Source organism: Crassostrea angulata, chromosome 3 (genome assembly GCF_025612915.1).
Source record: "Crassostrea angulata isolate pt1a10 chromosome 3, ASM2561291v2, whole genome shotgun sequence".
In the NCBI taxonomy this organism is placed as follows: Eukaryota; Metazoa; Mollusca; class Bivalvia; order Ostreida; family Ostreidae; genus Magallana; species Magallana angulata.
Window position 1 is genome coordinate 49037961 of NC_069113.1, and position 17755 is coordinate 49055715.

At 33.6% G+C, this 17755-nt stretch overlaps 3 protein-coding genes across 6 annotated transcripts; all 3 read right to left on the reverse strand.

The window, feature by feature from the left end:
• Positions 1-140: 140 nt before the first annotated feature.
• LOC128177135 (basic leucine zipper transcriptional factor ATF-like) lies at positions 141-16599 on the reverse strand. 4 transcript variants are annotated; one of them, XM_052843707.1, is made up of 4 exons: positions 16531-16599; positions 2586-2771; positions 1736-1843; positions 141-1580 (listed from the first exon to the last, which is right to left on the reverse strand). In XM_052843707.1, exons 2-4 carry the CDS (start codon positions 2769-2771, stop codon positions 1386-1388), a joined length of 489 nt encoding a protein of 162 aa, XP_052699667.1. In that variant the 5' UTR covers positions 16531-16599; the 3' UTR covers positions 141-1385. The 4 variants fall into 4 exon arrangements, with proteins under 4 accessions (XP_052699667.1, XP_052699665.1, XP_052699666.1 ...); XM_052843705.1 differs by lacking the exon at positions 16531-16599 and adding an exon at positions 5991-6079; XM_052843706.1 differs by lacking the exon at positions 16531-16599 and adding an exon at positions 5936-6025.
• On the reverse strand, positions 8675-10658 carry LOC128177134 (activating transcription factor 3-like). Its single transcript, XM_052843703.1, has 3 exons — positions 10193-10658; positions 9902-10000; positions 8675-9370 (listed from the first exon to the last, which is right to left on the reverse strand). Exons 1-3 carry the CDS (start codon positions 10478-10480, stop codon positions 9140-9142), a joined length of 618 nt encoding a protein of 205 aa, XP_052699663.1. The 5' UTR covers positions 10481-10658; the 3' UTR covers positions 8675-9139.
• Positions 12923-16388, reverse strand: LOC128177133 (uncharacterized). The gene is made up of 2 exons (XM_052843702.1): positions 15723-16388; positions 12923-15418 (listed from the first exon to the last, which is right to left on the reverse strand). Exons 1-2 carry the CDS (start codon positions 16277-16279, stop codon positions 14260-14262), a joined length of 1716 nt encoding a protein of 571 aa, XP_052699662.1. The 5' UTR covers positions 16280-16388; the 3' UTR covers positions 12923-14259.
• Positions 16600-17755: the final 1156 nt, after the last annotated feature.

Below are 17755 nucleotides of genomic sequence, written 5' to 3' on the forward strand. Positions count from 1 at the left end.
CTGTAGCCAGGAACGATAACTTCGCATTAAACTATCTCTGGGTTTTTTTTTATTATTTATTATAATGAGATGATTAATTTCATATCTTGATAAAAGCAATTTACCTTTCAGACAGAAAAAATAAACGCAAAATATAATTTTACGTAGACATTTTATTTCACATATAACAAGTATAAAAATATATAATAATTGTACAATACTGTCAGCTCTTTTGACAAACTGTTAATTTGGCAGCTGTGTGCTTGAGCTTTGAACACATGAATATAAACAGCATTTTGATTTAAAACTTCCTTAATCATCAGCATTCTCAGATGTAAATACCTTTCTCAAAAATAAAAAAAGTAGAAAAAAATTCTCGACATTGGTTTTTCGTCAGCTATATTAACCAATCGATGTTGAATTTCCCTGAAAACATAACTACATACAACATTCAAACCAATGCTTATTTTGCTATAAAGATGGCACAGATATTTTTTGTTTGCACCAAATGATAGACTATGGTGGTGACGATAACTGCTGATGAACTAATGGAGAAATGAACGGTAATGTGACCAGAGACAGCGTCATTACTGAAGAAAATCAAATCCGTTCACCGCCATATACAATGACTAATCATCATTGAACATTCACACACTTGTAAGCTTTGAAGTCAATATAATCATCAAACACCGCTTTTTAAGCTGGAAGCATGAAAAATATACAAAAGTCAAATCAGCTCTATAATGCCCAGTTGTGATACAAGTCACTATAAACAAAAACTAACTAATATGCGTATTCTAATCTATCATAGACATTTGATATTAAACGAACAAAACATTTTGTCAAACAATAAAACATAAAAGATTAGAAAGTAAAACAAACCTCGACTGACTTAACAATGTAATGCATATAATATAATTCTGACTGTTCAATGCATTTTATGTACAGCAGCGCTTACAACCAAACAAGAACAACAAAGGAAATCAACGCTATATACAACATCACATGCCATTTTGATTCAGACAGCGGAAGGTAAGTGAGAATTTATGAGTGGAATGATTAGTAATGGAGACTTGTCTGTTTATTTTCCCTGAGAACTAAGTCTAGAATATGGATGAAAAATGAAAAGATATAAATGTATCCGAGTTCTCAAGAAAAGTTGACTACAAAAACTGTTTCAATGAGAAAAAGAAAATCACCGAAATTTTTTAAACCAAATGTAAGAAATACGTGTTTGATTAAATGATAGGAGTATTAAAAAATTTTCATTTGAAAAAAAAATGAACAATATAGCATCAAAAAATGTTATAAAAAAGAATACATCTCGTATTCACATCTTTAACAACATGCAGTCATCCTTCAGCGACTAGTGACCTGGTAGGGACGACAACTGTAGAGCGCATGCATCACAAGTACTGCTCTAAAAAGTCCTCCTCCACCGTCCATAGCCCGGGCACCTGCTGCTCGGGTGATGCCGGTCCAGTCTCGATTTGGTTAGAGGTTTGTATGCTAAGCATACCTTGATAAAATACCATTTCTTCCTCCAGGTTTTTAATGGTGTCTTTAAGCTCCTCGTTCCGTAGGAGAAGACTGGTCAGCTCCTGCAAATAGTGGTAAATCACCGCCTTTCATCAAGTCAAATACTTTCATTTGATTAAAAGCTACAAGACAGGGAAGGATACAAATAATTGTTTTGATATTTGCACCACTTGTGTGAGGATTTTGATAGTTGCCCTACCGTTTGCCTTTCTCTTACCTTTTCATCGTTTTTCTGTTTTTCCTTCTTTCTCTCCCGGCATCTTTGCGCGGCTTCCTTATTGCACTCTCTTCGCTTTTTACACTTTTCTTCTTCTTCCTCTGTCATCTTAAATAGAGAAAACAAAGATACACGTATTAGTATATCAATGTAAACAAATTTGAGGGGAGGGGATATACTTAGGAGGAGAAACCTGCAATATAGGCAATGTCTTACTTGACATTACGAGCATACACATGAGTTCATTTTACAAGGGTAAATATTAGACAAGGGTATCCAAAAAAGTTCTTGTACAAGTAGATCGGGATGGTGGTGGTGGTGGGGGGGGGGGGGCATCAATAAGTATCTTAAAATTTAAAGTTCTTTGAAAGATTCTTTTTCAAAGGTAGTTCATGGATATAATATTGATGGAGATTCGCTTTAATCTTTAATTACAGGGTATAGTAACATGTACATGCATGGAGAGGCTTATTTTTACAAGATATTGTGACGGAATCTCTTTTATTACAAGTCAGATAGGGTAGTGGAGTAATTTACAAGATATTATGAGGGAATCTCTTTTATTACAAGTCAGATAGGGTAGTGGAGTAATTTACAAGATATTATGAGGGAATCTCTTTTATTACAAGTCAGATAGGGTAGTGGAGTAATTTACAAGATATTGTGACGGAATCTCTTTTATTACAAGTCAGATAGGGTAGTGGAGTAATTTACATGATATTATGAGGGAATCTCTTTCATTACAAGTCAGATTAGATAGGGGAGTGCTTTACAAGATATTGTGAGTGAATCTCTTTCAGTGCAGGTCAAATTGGGTAGGGGATTGTTTGATTGTCGGGAGACATCTTACTGGCGTTGTCTGTGGTGGCGAGAACTGGACCGCCATTTCCTCCTTCCCCTCCGACAGTCTCCTGGCTTGTATCTTGGACCATAGCTCCACCTTGATGAGGGGGGTGAGGCGCCCTGACGCCTGAGCCTCTGCACTGGCTCTCACCACTTCACTGTCTAAATTTACATTTACATTTACCTCCTGCATCTGTAATAGATAATCCATTTACTTGTAGAAATGACATGTTACACCTTACTAAAGGTATGTAACTTTCAGTATCAATATATATTGTACAGTGCCCCCAAAGCGAGATAAATCTTAAACGCGTATCTTATTTTAAAGAGGTATATATTGTGCATTTGATAAATATTAGACTCCTAATTTTGGAACACGCATACATTCGTACAAATCCATGTACCAAATTAGATAAGACTTGTTTCCCTCAATGGAAACTATTCATGTTCCTGAATGAGTCATATACACTTGCAAAATTTAAACTTCAATATGCTTTTATTCATTTCGTTAATGCAAATCAAATTTAAGATGTAAATTCCAAACTAAACTTTTTGAAAAATGTCCTGATGAATTCACTGAAAGCATGCCAAAAAAATTCTTTTTAATAAATCGGATGTGTTTTTATTCGCCCAACCACACTAACTAAATTGCCATAAAGAACCAGACTATATACCGGCCCAGTAACACAATCACCAGACACACTTGTGACGAGATTTTAATTTCTATGTACTATATATGCAAATTTCCTTCTTATATTTTGTGTGATGGCGGGGTTTACATCCGTATCTCAGACATAAACAATTTTCCTATTGGTCCATCCTTAAGTCGGCATAATTTATTGCATAATTTGACCCTAATTATGCATCACAAATCGATTGGTCAAAACAATCTGATGATTTCTCATTGTACATTTTTCAATTTCACAACTGTCTGGATCACTAGATTTTTCAAACAAAGTTTTTCATAGTGTGTATTTAAGTTTGTCCGTCTTTTCCCCCCTCTTTCCATGATATTGACATAGCCGACCACATCAAGCAGTTTGTAATAATTTTTTTTTGAAATGTTGCATTATTTTTGAATGTCAAGAATAAAACAATTTTTATAAGGAATTTTGGTTTTTATAATATATATGCTAATTTAACAATTTTTAATTTTTTTCCATATGGTTTACCAAGCATCACATTATATTGGTTGTACGCTCGCACAAAATATATTGTTCCATTAGCAATTTCTATAGAGATAGGTAATGATTTGATGTTAAACTTTTTGTTTTATTGCCTAATAATAATTGAATTGTCGAGCGACGGTTCTGTTCTCTGCAAATTTTCTTAGCAAGAAAATCGTAAGTTTTCACAACAAAAATGTGACATAAAAATATGGTGATATTTCTAATAAACAAAAGACACAAATTTATTGTAAATTCAAATCAATAAATGAAGTATCTAAATTGCATGATAGTATCTATACTGAGTTTTATTTGGCATGTTTTAATTGTTTGCATGTTTTAAAAAAATATTAACAGAAAAAAATTTACAAATATTTTTTTGTGAACTTGTATTCACCTTATGCGAGTATCCTCGGTGAAATTCATATTAATATTCCAGGTACAGTATATATCTAATATGTTTTCCGTGGCTATGGTTTAAAATTTTTTTTTTTAGATAAATGCGGACTTTCAAATGTATGGTGTGATCATGAATCATACCATTGTAACTCCAGTTGGATTAAGACAACTATTAACCAAAGGTTAAGAGATCAATTTTTACAAAAATGGCATAACGATATTCAGGAATCGTCTAAGGGTATTATATATTGAATTTTTAAAACAAATTTGGAATGTGAACGCTACTCACTCTTGTTACCCAGTAAATTAAGAAAAATATTAGTTAAGTTTAGAACTACAAATCATCATCTTTCTGTTGAAATAGGAAGGTGGGTACTGTTGAAAGAAGTAAACGTTATTGTAATTTGTATAATTGTAACAAAATTGGTGATGAATTTCATGTTATATTAGAATGCAAGGCATTAAGTAAATTACGAAGTCAGTTTTAGATACATATATTACTGTTCTTCTCCTAGCACTAAAAAGTTTTAGGAAATCATATCTTTAATTAATTATATTACATTAAAAAAATTGTGTTTCTTTATTTCAAAATTTAATCATACTGTTTGTTCACCCCACTTACTTTCTTGACCTTTACAACTATATTGTATATATGTAAATATGTTTGGTCTTCTCTATGTACCTCTTGTACCATTTTATGGTGTGAGTGAAAAATAACTGAACTGAACAGAAGCCAAGAACAAAATGAAACACCAAACCAATGAATTCATTCCCAATTAGAGGTAAGAAGCAAGTGAAATTAAAAATAAAAGACGCCATGAAATGCTAGAAAGGCGAAATTCTGATCGGCGTGACCCAGGGGTCAACAACATGAGGGGTAAGGGCAAAATGACCTCTGCAATGACGGATCTCAGTGATAGATATTTTTTCTTATGAAAAATTAAAATTTATTTTTAAAAATTCTAATACGCAATTTACATGTACTTTATATAAATTTACATGAAATGCGTGAAAGCTTGTATTCTTTTCAATTATTTTATTTTATTTTTTCATGTGCATTATCAAAGGTATGGTTTTCTATTATCGTTGTTTGATACTCTTTCAATGTAAAAATACTTGGAAGAAAAAACAAGATCGTGATTATTCATATTAGTATCATCAATAACATTGTGAACATTAAAAAAAATCGCCCCCTGTTTGTCGAACTTAAAAACTTACAAAACTTTAAATCGATTATTAAACCTCAAAATGTAATAATTACTAAGTTTATCTCTTTGATTTACATTAGTAAATTGGGCCTAAAATTTCTGTAGTGAATTGAAGAAAACGTTGATGGAACGAAACAACATGGCCGATTTCTATTTTTGTCCATCACGGGCGGCCTGTTCTGCAGATAAAAACATTTAAACCAGGGGTTCCAAAATGTGCACCAAGACTAAAATTTTCAAAAATAATGCAAGGATATAACTTGAAATCAGTTGTGTTTGAAAATAGCGAACAACAATTAAACAATACATGATGAAATATTTACAAATATAAATATTTACAGCTCATAATTTTTAGGGTTTTGGAAAATTAGAAATTAATATTTTCATTACTGCTTTTCATTATTATTATTTTTTATGGAGATAAACTTTATAAATAAACATCGACAATTTGGCAACATCAGCAATATTTTTGTTCGGTGTTGCTATTCATCTTAAGACAATTAACTTTGTTTCCAATTAAAATTAATACAAGTGATATGCAATGAAAACAAACTTGACAACTTCATAACAAAGTTCATTCCTACCTTATTATTGATAGCAGATCCAAAATCAATCACTACTGTACACTTTAAATCTTACCTTTAAAAGTTAACTCCGTTCGTTTAGCTATGTTTTGAACATGTCTTGACAAGTTTTGCTGGCTAAGCAAGGGAGGTTATTCTAATACACAAAAAATGACGTCAGCCGACCGAAAAGTGCTAAAAATAGTAAAAGGTACTTTCCTCAGAAATGTGTTTATGAGAAACGGGAAGGAAGGTAGAACTGGAATACTTTATATCAGCTATATTCCTGGTTTTATAAACTTTTTGGGGTTGTTGCAATAGATGAAATTATCAATATTTTTAAAAAAATGTAATTAAAATGATTTTTATTATTATGTTAAGTTTCTTAAAAAATGTAGGTTAGTTTCCCCATTTTCACCTCAAAATTTCAATTTCCCTTCATCATTGCAGTCAAAACAACGAGAAAAATTCTTTCAAAACGAAAAGTTGTTTGCATAACACATTCAAAGTGCATGGAACATAGCAAAATATTTTTGTGAATTAATTACAAAGTATTGATGTCAAAACTTCCACGTCACTGCGAGATCAGTCCCGCACTTCCATGAAATGAGGCTCACTATGGGAGAAATCTTTACTGCCGGGAAAATAAAAGGGGGATGTCACTTGTTTTCATGTATACAAGCGTGTTACACCCTCACCACAAACACCACCAGCACACTCACAAATTAATCTTACAATGAAATAAAAAGGTTGGTCTCTCAATATGAGAACCTATTCTCTTTTGAGAAGTGGACAGGCATAGCCTACATCCATGGATGTAGGCTATGCCTGTCCACTTCTCAAAAGAGAATATATGAGAACCCAGAATATATTTTTATACATATACATGTACATGCATACGCAATGATTATATGCACCTTTTTGTCACATTATTTATCAATCTTCGGTCAGTATCGCCCTCACAAGCCTTAGATTATTATATCTAGAAATAATATCCAAAATATCATCAATGTGACAAGGAACTTTATTCTCATAACTGAATTTACAGTGTAGAGAAAATACTTATGTACAAACTACAATATATATATAATAGATGAAAATCATTGGTCCAGGCATGATGAAGGGATAACAGATATAATTTAACCAAGAGGTATTATAAACACATAGTTTAAAGCATTGATTAATTGTATCATATATTTTTTGAACCTCCCTGCTATATCGGTATTATTAAGGAGACTGTCGACCAGCTATGATATTCTGAATACCGGCGATTAGCATAGCAAAAAATGCATTTAGTACACATGCATCGAAATATTAATCAATAGCGACAAATATGGCCAACAAAGCAAATAATGGTTTTTTTTAATGAAATAAAACGAAGTCCACCTGTGACATGTAAGTATAGATCGAGTGCAGAGTTTGTCAGGCATTTCCCTGTCTACTTAAAACGGTAATACATGTATATAAATACATGATCATTGCCAACTATTTCCAAGTATATATATATATACATGTAGTATAGTTCCTATATTTAGAGGAGAGACATTTGTAGAAAAAAAATATCATTTAATGTTTTAAGAACCCAATCTCACGAGAGAGAGAGAGAGAGAGAGAGAGAGAGAGAGAGAGAGAGAGAGAGAGAGAGAGAGAGATGTTTTTATATTAGAACCATTTTAACAAGACCTTGGACTTTCGATAGGACGTGACTATCTATTTCTTGTGTCAAAACAAGTTTAAATGACGCTGGTTTCAAGTGAAATATACACAGATTGCGTAGTCTAAGCTCAAAAGCCAGATAAATCTTGTTGATTTCACAGAGCCTTGGCTGAGTGGCCAGCGATGAAATAGACAGGCCTACGTCACATTGCTGTTTGACACAACTACCCAGAGTCCAAGCTCTTGTTAAAATGGTTCTAATCCATATATATGAGTATATGAGTCATAGGACTTAGCATTTATTTACTGGATGTGATTTTTCAGATCTGAATTGCCACATCTTACAAACCAGATCAAGTGAATAGTCGTAAGACAGATGGAACCATATTAACAAGAGCTGCTGATTATAAAATCGCTGCTGATTATATAATTTAGATTCATTATAAGATGAATTTTATGTTTTTTTTAGTTAGAACTGACAAATCTACGTAAGGATTATAAGGACTATTGCATCATACATAACAAGAACAGGACTCGAGCACCACGTGACGTAAGGGTCAATGCAGTAAAAAAGAATAGCTCAAAGGACTTTGATGCTTCTTAAAGCTGCACGATTTAAAAAAACACAAAAGCTTTATTTGGAAATATTCATTGCTAATTGCTATCTCAAAGGGCAACAGAGATTTTGACACTTTTACAAATACGTCCCGATTTTCAAGCGGGTAAACAAGACTGTTGAATCACACCCCCCCCCCCCCCAAAAAAAAAGAAAGAAATAAATTGTTTATATTAATAGATAGTAAGAAAATTCACCAACTTGAAGAATTCCTTGCGATATATCATAGAGTGATCCAATCTTAACAACAATCGGTGCATGGTCTACTCTTTCATGTTGCACGCACTTTTTTGTGTAACCCAATTTAATTTTTTTTTATTAACTTTGGATGTTTCTATCTTTGAAAAGAGATTGATTCTGTGGGTGTTATTGGTGAACAATCTTTTTAGTAGAATCTGTTTGGAAGTACTAAATGATTCCAGTATGGTCAATAATTTGGACCAAGCTGCTTTAAGGTCTCTGTGGTTCAAATAAAAAGAAAACGTCCATTTGTAATGGTATAAAATATTTAATCAAATCACTAATTGTGTAATGATGTAAGTCAAACAATGCTATATTTCCTCTGCCGCTCACAAATATCAAGAGATTGAAAACAACATGGCAGTATTGTGTTACATTGAAAACACATTATCAGTCAGAATGTCTGATCAAACATATCAATTTTTCGGGAACTTGGATGTCCATATTTGACAGTTCTCTGGCAGAATATCGGTATCAGTCCTGTCACTCATATTAAAACACGAGACAATATGTCATACAATCTAGTGTGCAGCAAAAGCCGCCATCATTAGGAAACTTTGCTTAAACCCATACATAGAGACCTTGTCATCCGAAGTCCCCGGGCCAACACAGCTAGATTCACGGGATATGACGTACGTAAGTCTCCCTTGCGCTTGCGCAAACATATCAGTACAAAGTGAGCGGCAGTAAACTCCTCTTTGGTTTACTGTGCATCACGATGCCACTATGGCGCTCGTATTCATGGACATTGGGGCGTCCATGCTTGAAGCGGCTCCACATGTACCCTCTGTGACGGGGGCATAGGGATGTGTTGTGGGATAGCCCCAAGGCCAAGGAATCTTCGCCTTCTTCTTAATCAAGCCTTCAATAATAGCCTTCTGCTCCTCAAGATTGCGTACCGTCGCCAATAATTCTTCATGACGCTTCTCTAAATCGACGAGCATCTGTGAAAATATGGATTGCATGATTATGAATTTATGCAAACTTTGATACATAGCTTAAACAAATTTAACTTAGAAAGATGTTTTCAATTTTGAATCGATATAAAAAAAAATATTTAAATAACTTTTGATTCAGGTTATTCAAATTGCGGACATTATCGGCATTACAAAGATTTCGGTATATAAGAAAGTCATAATTTGACATATTATTTAAATTTAAAAAATCATCTCATCAAATATGACAAACGCCAATATTTTCTATAAAATAAAACGAGTTTCTGAATCAAAAACTCGGACAAATCCTTTTGATGCATAGCAGAATAATCTTGGTTATGATACTTTGCAATTTGAGAGCTCTTGAAAGGTTTAAATGCTACGTGCAAATCGCCATGTAGTGGAATACAAAGCACCCCAACTTATTCATTGATAAATGCCTTACGAAAGTTTGGTGTATTAATTGCTAATCAGACTAGAACACCTGTTACGTATGCATTGTTTTAGCTCCTTTGATTGATATTACCAGTATATAATTACCTGGTTTTGAGTGCTGGTCTGGGCGCGCCTTCTCTGTCTGTAGGCCTGGGCCGACACCTTGTTCCTTTCTCTTCTGCGCTGGCGCTTCATGTCGCCATTCTTTCAGAGAAATAAAAGTAATTTTATAGTTATATAATATATGTATATATTATTTCCCTTTATCCAATATATTTCATTTAAAAACAATTATTACATAATTGCCGTTTTAGAGAAAAAAAACCCAACAACCATAGTTGGTCATTTACATGGACAGTTAAAGACCTCGATTGTAAACGGTTAATTGGATTTTACCTGTCTTTTGTCAGAAGTTGGATCCGCCACATCGATGCAACGAGAGACCTTGGTTTCCATGTCGCTATCACTGTAGGAATCGGAGTTTCCGGAATTATTGAAGTCGGAGCTAAAATTAGAATTAGAATCCTCGCTGTGGGCATTCAAGGCCTCTGCAGCACGGCTAGCCATCGCAGCATCAATGACACTGCACGATTTTCCCTCCATAAACTCCACGGGGGTCAGTTCCTCCATCTGACCGCGACAACACCCTCCTCCCACCGAATTCTGACACAAAACTCGAACCATGGTGAATATTTCTTACATATCCTCTGCAAGATGTAAACACGAAGTTTTATTCTGTTTCTGTTTTACAAGTAAATGGCTGTCAAATTGGTAATAGTTTGACTTTGCTTGGAGTCTACCGGTAAATCTCTTCTCAGCTGATCAGTGCGTGAATGTCGGGAATCACCCTCTACATAACATTTAAACCAAGTCGGTTATTGCATCAGAAAATCGGCCTAATGAAAAATTACGGCTGTCCATTGATGTCAGTATTTATAATTACAAAACAACAAATTATCGAATAAATCATTATACAGAAAAATAACAAGCAAAAATGTATCGAAATAAATCCAAATAAAAATTTAAACAATAGACATGCTGTTTGTTGGTTTTAACATGTCATTAATACGAACGCTATTCTATTCCTACCTTTATTAATAATTATTGAGTTTTAGCACGATTTGTTTTTCATACCGTTGATTGGGGTGAAGGTCGTTTTAAAAATAGCACTCGAGGTATTTTACAACGGTGACGAAACATCTCGGTGGATTGCATGTCTATAAATATCCTTTGCGAATACGAGGTGGTATTTCATTGGCTGCTCAATAATAAAGAATATTCTGGACGAAAATTGGCTTATGAAATTAAATCCCTTTTATTAAAACATGTATAATATTATATATGATGTACAATATATACATGAACAACATTTTAAATTGAAAATATAATTACTTGACTTTTTACTTCAGTTATTAAAGCTTTATATTTTAAGTCCGCCATTACATGTATTCGTACGTGTAAATATAAGTTTTACGATTAAGTTTTATCATTTAAAGATATAATTTCTTATGCATGCAATATTTAAACTTTATTTATATGTCTTGCAGCATGATTTTGTGTAAAGACGAATCACAAAGAACTTTATGCTAAAAGACGATTTTTTAGCACAGCAATATATCTGTCGCCATATTGATGAGGCAACGATTTCACAAATTTCATAAGCCACCCTCCACCTTGGTTAACCTAAACGTCGGCAGAAAAAAGGTCAGTGTTAAGAACTGACCTAATTTTTGGATAGATTCAGAGTGATATATTTCAAAAATTACAAGAGCCAGTAAAAAGTTACAAAATATATATTGAAGAAACAAGTGATAAGCAAATATAACACATTTTAAAGAAAAAAAATGCAAAACATAAATCAAGTTGATAAAACACTTTTATAAAAATGTAAGATGTAGCCTCTTTCTAAAACTAGGTTGTCTTTCTTGAAAAATCGAACTCTCCTGTATTATGAGATTGCACTTTGTGAACTTCCGGTAGGTACAAAGTTCCGAGTGATCTCTGGATTCAAGTAGATATATCAGTTTATGATGGGGAAATTATATTGCTGTGCTACAAACTGTCATAATTACAGCGGGAAAAGTGTTAACAACCGAAAGGTGACTTTGCATAGATTTCCTGTCAATAAAAGACACAAAGGTATATGGAAAAATCGTATCAGCCGCAAGAACTGGAAACCAACGAGTTGTTCAAGACTGTGTTCCGAGCATTTCGTCTCTCTCTCTGGTCCCACAAAGGAACACCCATTGCCATCTATCTTTCACCACAAAGTATTTAAGACTACAAAGGTAGGTGGTTTTTGTTTTAACATCGCATATGCATATGTTCACAAGTATAAAATAATTATATTACACATGTGTAATTAGGGGCATATAAGTAATGTAGTCTGGGATATAAATTAATCATTACAGAGGTGTACTGGTTGAAATAACAGGTCTCAGAAGTGTGCTTTCAAAGTATAAAAGTATTATTTTCTGCATTCTTGTTTGTGTACCCCCTTATTAGTATATATGGCAGTATTAAATACTATCACAACATGAAATTTCTTAATTTTTTTTTCCACTTTAGAGGATGATCTCATGTTATATAATTAGGAGTAGTACAATTTATGGTTATCAGTAATTTATATCACAATTCTTTTGGACAGATTACGTCAGATATTGATATTTAATATGATCATTTACAGTTTGACCACACACCAGAAGTTTTGAAAGAAGTAGTCGATAATCAACAAGAACATATTAAAGATGGGTCAGGTTCAGAGACTTCGCAGTCAGATTCTGCTGAAACATCGAGCTTCAAAGTTAATTCAAACCAATCAGTGTTGGACACATCGATACTATTGCATGATTACTGTGGCTACATTGACACATCAACCTTATCCCAGCCGAAGAATCAATTCACACAAACTGATGTTCTACAGAATAAAAGTGTTGGGATTCAGAAAAGTGAAAGTTACAGTGATGTTTCTGAAAATAATGATGTTTCTTCAAATATTACATGTGATAAAACAACAAGTACAACCTTTATACCCTTTTTAACCATTGAGGACATAAAACAGGACATCTCATTTTACATTGGTTTACCTAACAAAGAAACCTTTTATTTATTGTTTGAACCCTATCCGTCTATTATAAATGTGAAGTTTCTGATGTTCTCGGAGGAAGACCAAGAAAACTAAGAGAAGTTGATGAATTTTTGATGGTTTTAATGCGTTTAAGACTAGGACTCTTAATTCAAGATTTGGCTCAAAGATTCAACATATCTCCATCAACCTGCAGTAAAATATTTAATGAATGGCTAAACTTGATGTATGAACATCTAGAATTTTTAGTAGCATGGCCAGACCGAAATGTCATCAAAGAAAATATGCCCGACAGCTTTAAACGAAGATACCCAAATTGCCGTGTCATAATAGACTGCACGGAGATCTACACGGAAACACCTCAATCATTATCCAACAAAGGAAGAATGTATTCAGACTATAAATCACACATGACTTGGAAAGTCCTTATTGGAATCAGCCCTAATGGTGTTATTACACATGTGTCGGATTTATGGAGTGGGAGCACATCTGACAAGCAAGTAACCAAGTTATCAAAACTTATTGAAAAATGTGAACCCGGAGATGCAATAATAGGTGACAAGGGATTCCTTATAGCTGATCTGTGCACTCCAAATGGAATCCATCTCATAATACCTCCTTTAAAGAAACATGGACGGCTAACAAAATGTGAAGTAGAAAAAACCAGAAGGATTGCGAATTTAAGAATTCATGTGCAACGAGCAATGGAGCGAATTAAAAATTTTAGAATTATTCAAGGTGTAGTTCCAATATCACTTCATGACAAGATGTCCAAAATAGTGTTCGTTGTTTGTGCTCTTTGTAATCTCATGCCACCTCTTATTCAATCATAGTACAGGGCAGTCAATCTACATATATCTCATTTGGTTCCTCTATAGTATTATACTAAATGTCATGAATTTTCCTAATCTAAAGAAATCCTGACTCCAAGCAAATATGTAGTGACTGCAATGTTATTATGATTTCCTTGTTTTATGAATATGTCTATTCCTTAAGAATATGAAATAAATAATAATTCCATGTATAATTGTTTTATTTTCATCAAACATGATCACAATTTAAAATAATGAATACAATTTGCAAAATTTTGAAATATCTCATTTGCAAGGTAGATTCAATGTTTTATTGCAATTTTTTTAACATATAAATAATATACATTATTACCAGTACATAAATCTTTGATTGTTGTCGTGCTAAGATTTTAGTGTTAACAGAGTTTTTCTTAATGCATCATTTGAGAACAGAATTAAAAAATCTTTACCCATCACTATAGTGTTGTATATTAAATGCATTGAAAAAATACACAACACCCAAGAAAAACCTTACTAGCTTGCATATGGGTTAAAAAAAAAATGGATTAACTGTCATGGCCCAGTGTTTACAATCTAAGACCCCGTTTAACTCTGTCTGAAAAAAGTTCAGGTAACACTGCAGAGCAAAAAAAAGTATTCAATTTTGGTAACATAACATTTTCCCAAAGTTCTTCATCATAGAAAATTGTTTCAAATTCTAGACCTTTATTTGTCCATACAATAAAGTGACACCACTTTCTTTGTGTAATTGCCATTTCCCCTTGGACCTGGTAATAATATGCATGGTTTTTCTTTAGTCGTAACTTCTTATTTTCATCTAAATAACAGAAAAAATTGTCACTTAAGGCTGCTTCTTTTGGATGCACATCTTTAAAGCTGTACGGACACTTCACTTCAATTACACCATGGTAAGGGTTGCAATGCGGACAGTACACTAGTCCATCAGGGCTTGCACCTAGGTGGGGGAGTGCTTCCCTAACAACTAATCCAGTCTCCTGATATGTGAGGGGTGGGTGCAACTCCCTCGCCTTCAGTAGATAGCTGTCTATAGCAACTTTCTCGTGCTCTCTTCCCCATTCAACCGCTGTATTAGTGAAGGTTGGACAGTATCCAAGAATATATTTCAATAAATTATCTGGTAATGTTTCTGATTTTCTACGAACAATTTTACCAAAGTCTGAGGCAGTTAGGCGTCCATGTCTTGCTTCTTTCCATTTTGGGTTGATGCTTTGACCTATTGTCATTTCATTTATGATTTCACACTCTTCTGCAGAAATGTAAAGAGACTCAAAATATTGCATAAAATGTTGTTGACAATTTTCTGAAAACAAATCAACATTGTCTTTGTAACAAAAAGATATTTGATGAAGTTCAGGTATTGCTCTTTCAAAAACTGGTGCAGTTTGTATTTTTGAGAAGTTTTTAAGCCACCCAGCCATTGGATTAATTTTTTCCAATTTTTCTTTAAATTCTTGAACAGATGGTAAGGTTAGGTCTGCACTTTTATCACTGACACTGTAAGAAGCTTGAGCACTGTTGTGTTTTTCTGTCTTTACTTTCTTAAAATTCATATCTTGAGCCTTTTGGGGGGAAAGATTTCTACTGCGTGGTTTAATCCACCCGCATGCTTTGGATGTTGGAGCAATTTTACCAGTGTGCTTTTTATCTGTAATATCCACTATTCCGTATAGCAATGCTGCAATATGGTTGCAAGCTCCCCCTTCTCTAAAAGTAAATAAAAGAATTTTCTTTATGAAGAGAAATAATTAAAATATGATTTACATGTGCACAATTGCATAGTAAATTTCATCCTTTATGAAAAATATAATGAAAGTTTTTGTTATTATATGCTCAGTGTCATGTCAAATTAAAAAAAAATGCTTGTAAACACTAATTTATAATTAAATGTTTTACTGAATCAACAAATATAAATAAACCATGAGATACTTTTATAGGATATACCATGCAGTCATGGTTTATGCACACTCCTCAGAAAACTCGAAATTTTACTTTTATTAGTTTTACTTACCCTGCAACACAATTGCATTCCGCTGTGTGGACTCTACCAGTGACTTTTGACAAGCACACCCAGGTTCTGTATGCTGGTTTCTTGTTTTTATCTTTGGTAGGAATTGATGGTAAACAGTTACATTTTACAATGCAATGTGAAGAGTCTTGCGAGACTAGATTAAGTTCGATATTCTGAACGTGACCTTCATCATAAAAAATTCTGGCTTTTAATTGACGCCTTGCAGACTGTTGGTTTGAATCAAAGGTACGTTTACTTAACACAAGATAGTTGTAAACTTCGTTTTCCGTTAGGTCAGGGAAATGCTCACAGTCCGTTACCCAACCTTCTGTTAGATGCGATGGAACCGGTAAGTTTTCACCGAGCGGCGTGATTATTCTATCCTTTAGCGATACTACCAAATTGTCGCTAGGCCTATCGTTGTTCAGATCCAATCCCAATTCCTTCGCTCCCCTAGCTCTTCGTACAAGTTCCGGTTTATTTCCAAAAGTTGGTTGCCGACACTTTTTAAAAAATTCAATCAGTTGTTTTTTTGTCATTTTATCAAAAGACTCCATATTCTGTTTTTTGTATACACGTACACTGAATGGCGCCAGCAACTTTACCTACCGGAAGTAAGTACCTCCAATATTGGAGAGTCAAATAGGGGAAGTAACTAGGTTATCGAAAGAGGCTATAAGAGTGCAGTTATCTCTGGATTTTTATATATACCTATAGCAAGCGGAAATATTTTATTAAAAAATTATGGAATTCCCTGTATATCTGTCACCAACATGTAAAGTCTAATCAGTAATGCAATCAACCCTACCTGTTTTGCAGTATAAATTTTCCTCCAAAACAGGAGCAAGTATTCAGCGATCTAGGTTTGGAAACATGGGGAAATCCCTTTATGAGGCAACGTTTTGCACTTTTGCATCACATATAGGTTGCATTAATTATTCATTCGCTTAATTAAATCAATACAATTTTGGTGACTAGATTGGAGAGGGGATATGGAAGAGGGGGTCGGGACAATTTTAATTGGCATTAAACAGGCCAAGCGCTTACGAAGAAATGCTGTAAGAGTTATTCCTCTTTACCACTTTAGGAAAAAAGGGGGGGGGGGGGGGGTAAAGCATTGTACAAATGTACCAACATAGCCAAGTCCATACATGTGTATTTACTTATTAGAAATTTGGTCATCGGCATAAAACTAAGTTCTACACGTTAGATGCGGAGGGGGTCTAAGTAGTTAAAAACAATTTTGTGATTGTTCGCCCCTTACAATCATGGAAGAAGAATGGCACCTATTGTCATTTTATTCTGATCATCTAATTTCCTAGATCTAAAGAGATAACAGTGAATTTTTAAATTGTACATTATCAAATTCTGTTTTATTTAAATATCTTTGTCTCTCTTTGAGAAAAATGAAATTATTTCGTAACATTCATTTCTAAAATTCTTACTTTGATTCATTCTTTAAACAAACAAAAATTAATCTGATTAAAAATGGAAATATACAGCATTCCTGGGTATCTCCCTATAGTTCTTCTACCACTATTAATACGTTCGTCAATTCATCACCCTTTATGGGAGCTGCGTAAAATGCAGATATTTCTCATTGATTAAAAGTAATTAACTGTAACTTTAATCATATTGAATAAAAGATAGCAAATGGTATAATATTAATAATAATACATGTTCATTTTTAACTTTATATAATATGATCCTATAATATATGTACATAATATATTAATTGATAATCAATTTAATTGAAGGATTTCGCCATTTGTCATTCACAGGAGAAGTTGAATCACTAGATTTTTATTTTTAGCTAAGACCATGGATCACGCCAAGAATTCTGGATTTTCCAAATTGTGATTACTATGACGCAGATCACTCGCTATTTTTTTGTCCGTTGCGGTTCCGTGGTTTTGTGTATTGCAGTGCAATGAACACTTGTATATACATTGTATTTACTTAATTTTTCCTTTTTCACTGGAGGTCAACCAGCTGATTATTTATACAAACAATTTCATTTTTCACAGCTCAAA

Coding starts and splice junctions, on each gene's coding strand:
- LOC128177133 (XM_052843702.1), bottom strand. CDS start 16,279: ATGGAGTCTTTTGATAAAATGACAAAAAAACAACTGATTGAATTTTTT. Junction 15,419..15,722: donor GAATGCAATTGTGTTGCAGG/GTAAGTAAAACT, acceptor ATTTACTTTTAG/AGAAGGGGGAGCTTGCAACC.
- LOC128177135 (XM_052843704.1), bottom strand. CDS start 2,789: ATGGATTATCTATTACAGATGCAGGAGGTAAATGTAAATGTAAATTTA. Junction 1,844..2,585: donor CGCCACCACAGACAACGCCA/GTAAGATGTCTC, acceptor TCTCTATTTAAG/ATGACAGAGGAAGAAGAAGA. Junction 1,581..1,735: donor AACAGAAAAACGATGAAAAG/GTAAGAGAAAGG, acceptor CACTATTTGCAG/GAGCTGACCAGTCTTCTCCT.
- LOC128177134 (XM_052843703.1), bottom strand. CDS start 10,480: ATGGTTCGAGTTTTGTGTCAGAATTCGGTGGGAGGAGGGTGTTGTCGC. Junction 10,001..10,192: donor CAACTTCTGACAAAAGACAG/GTAAAATCCAAT, acceptor TTTCTCTGAAAG/AATGGCGACATGAAGCGCCA. Junction 9,371..9,901: donor AGACCAGCACTCAAAACCAG/GTAATTATATAC, acceptor ATATTTTCACAG/ATGCTCGTCGATTTAGAGAA.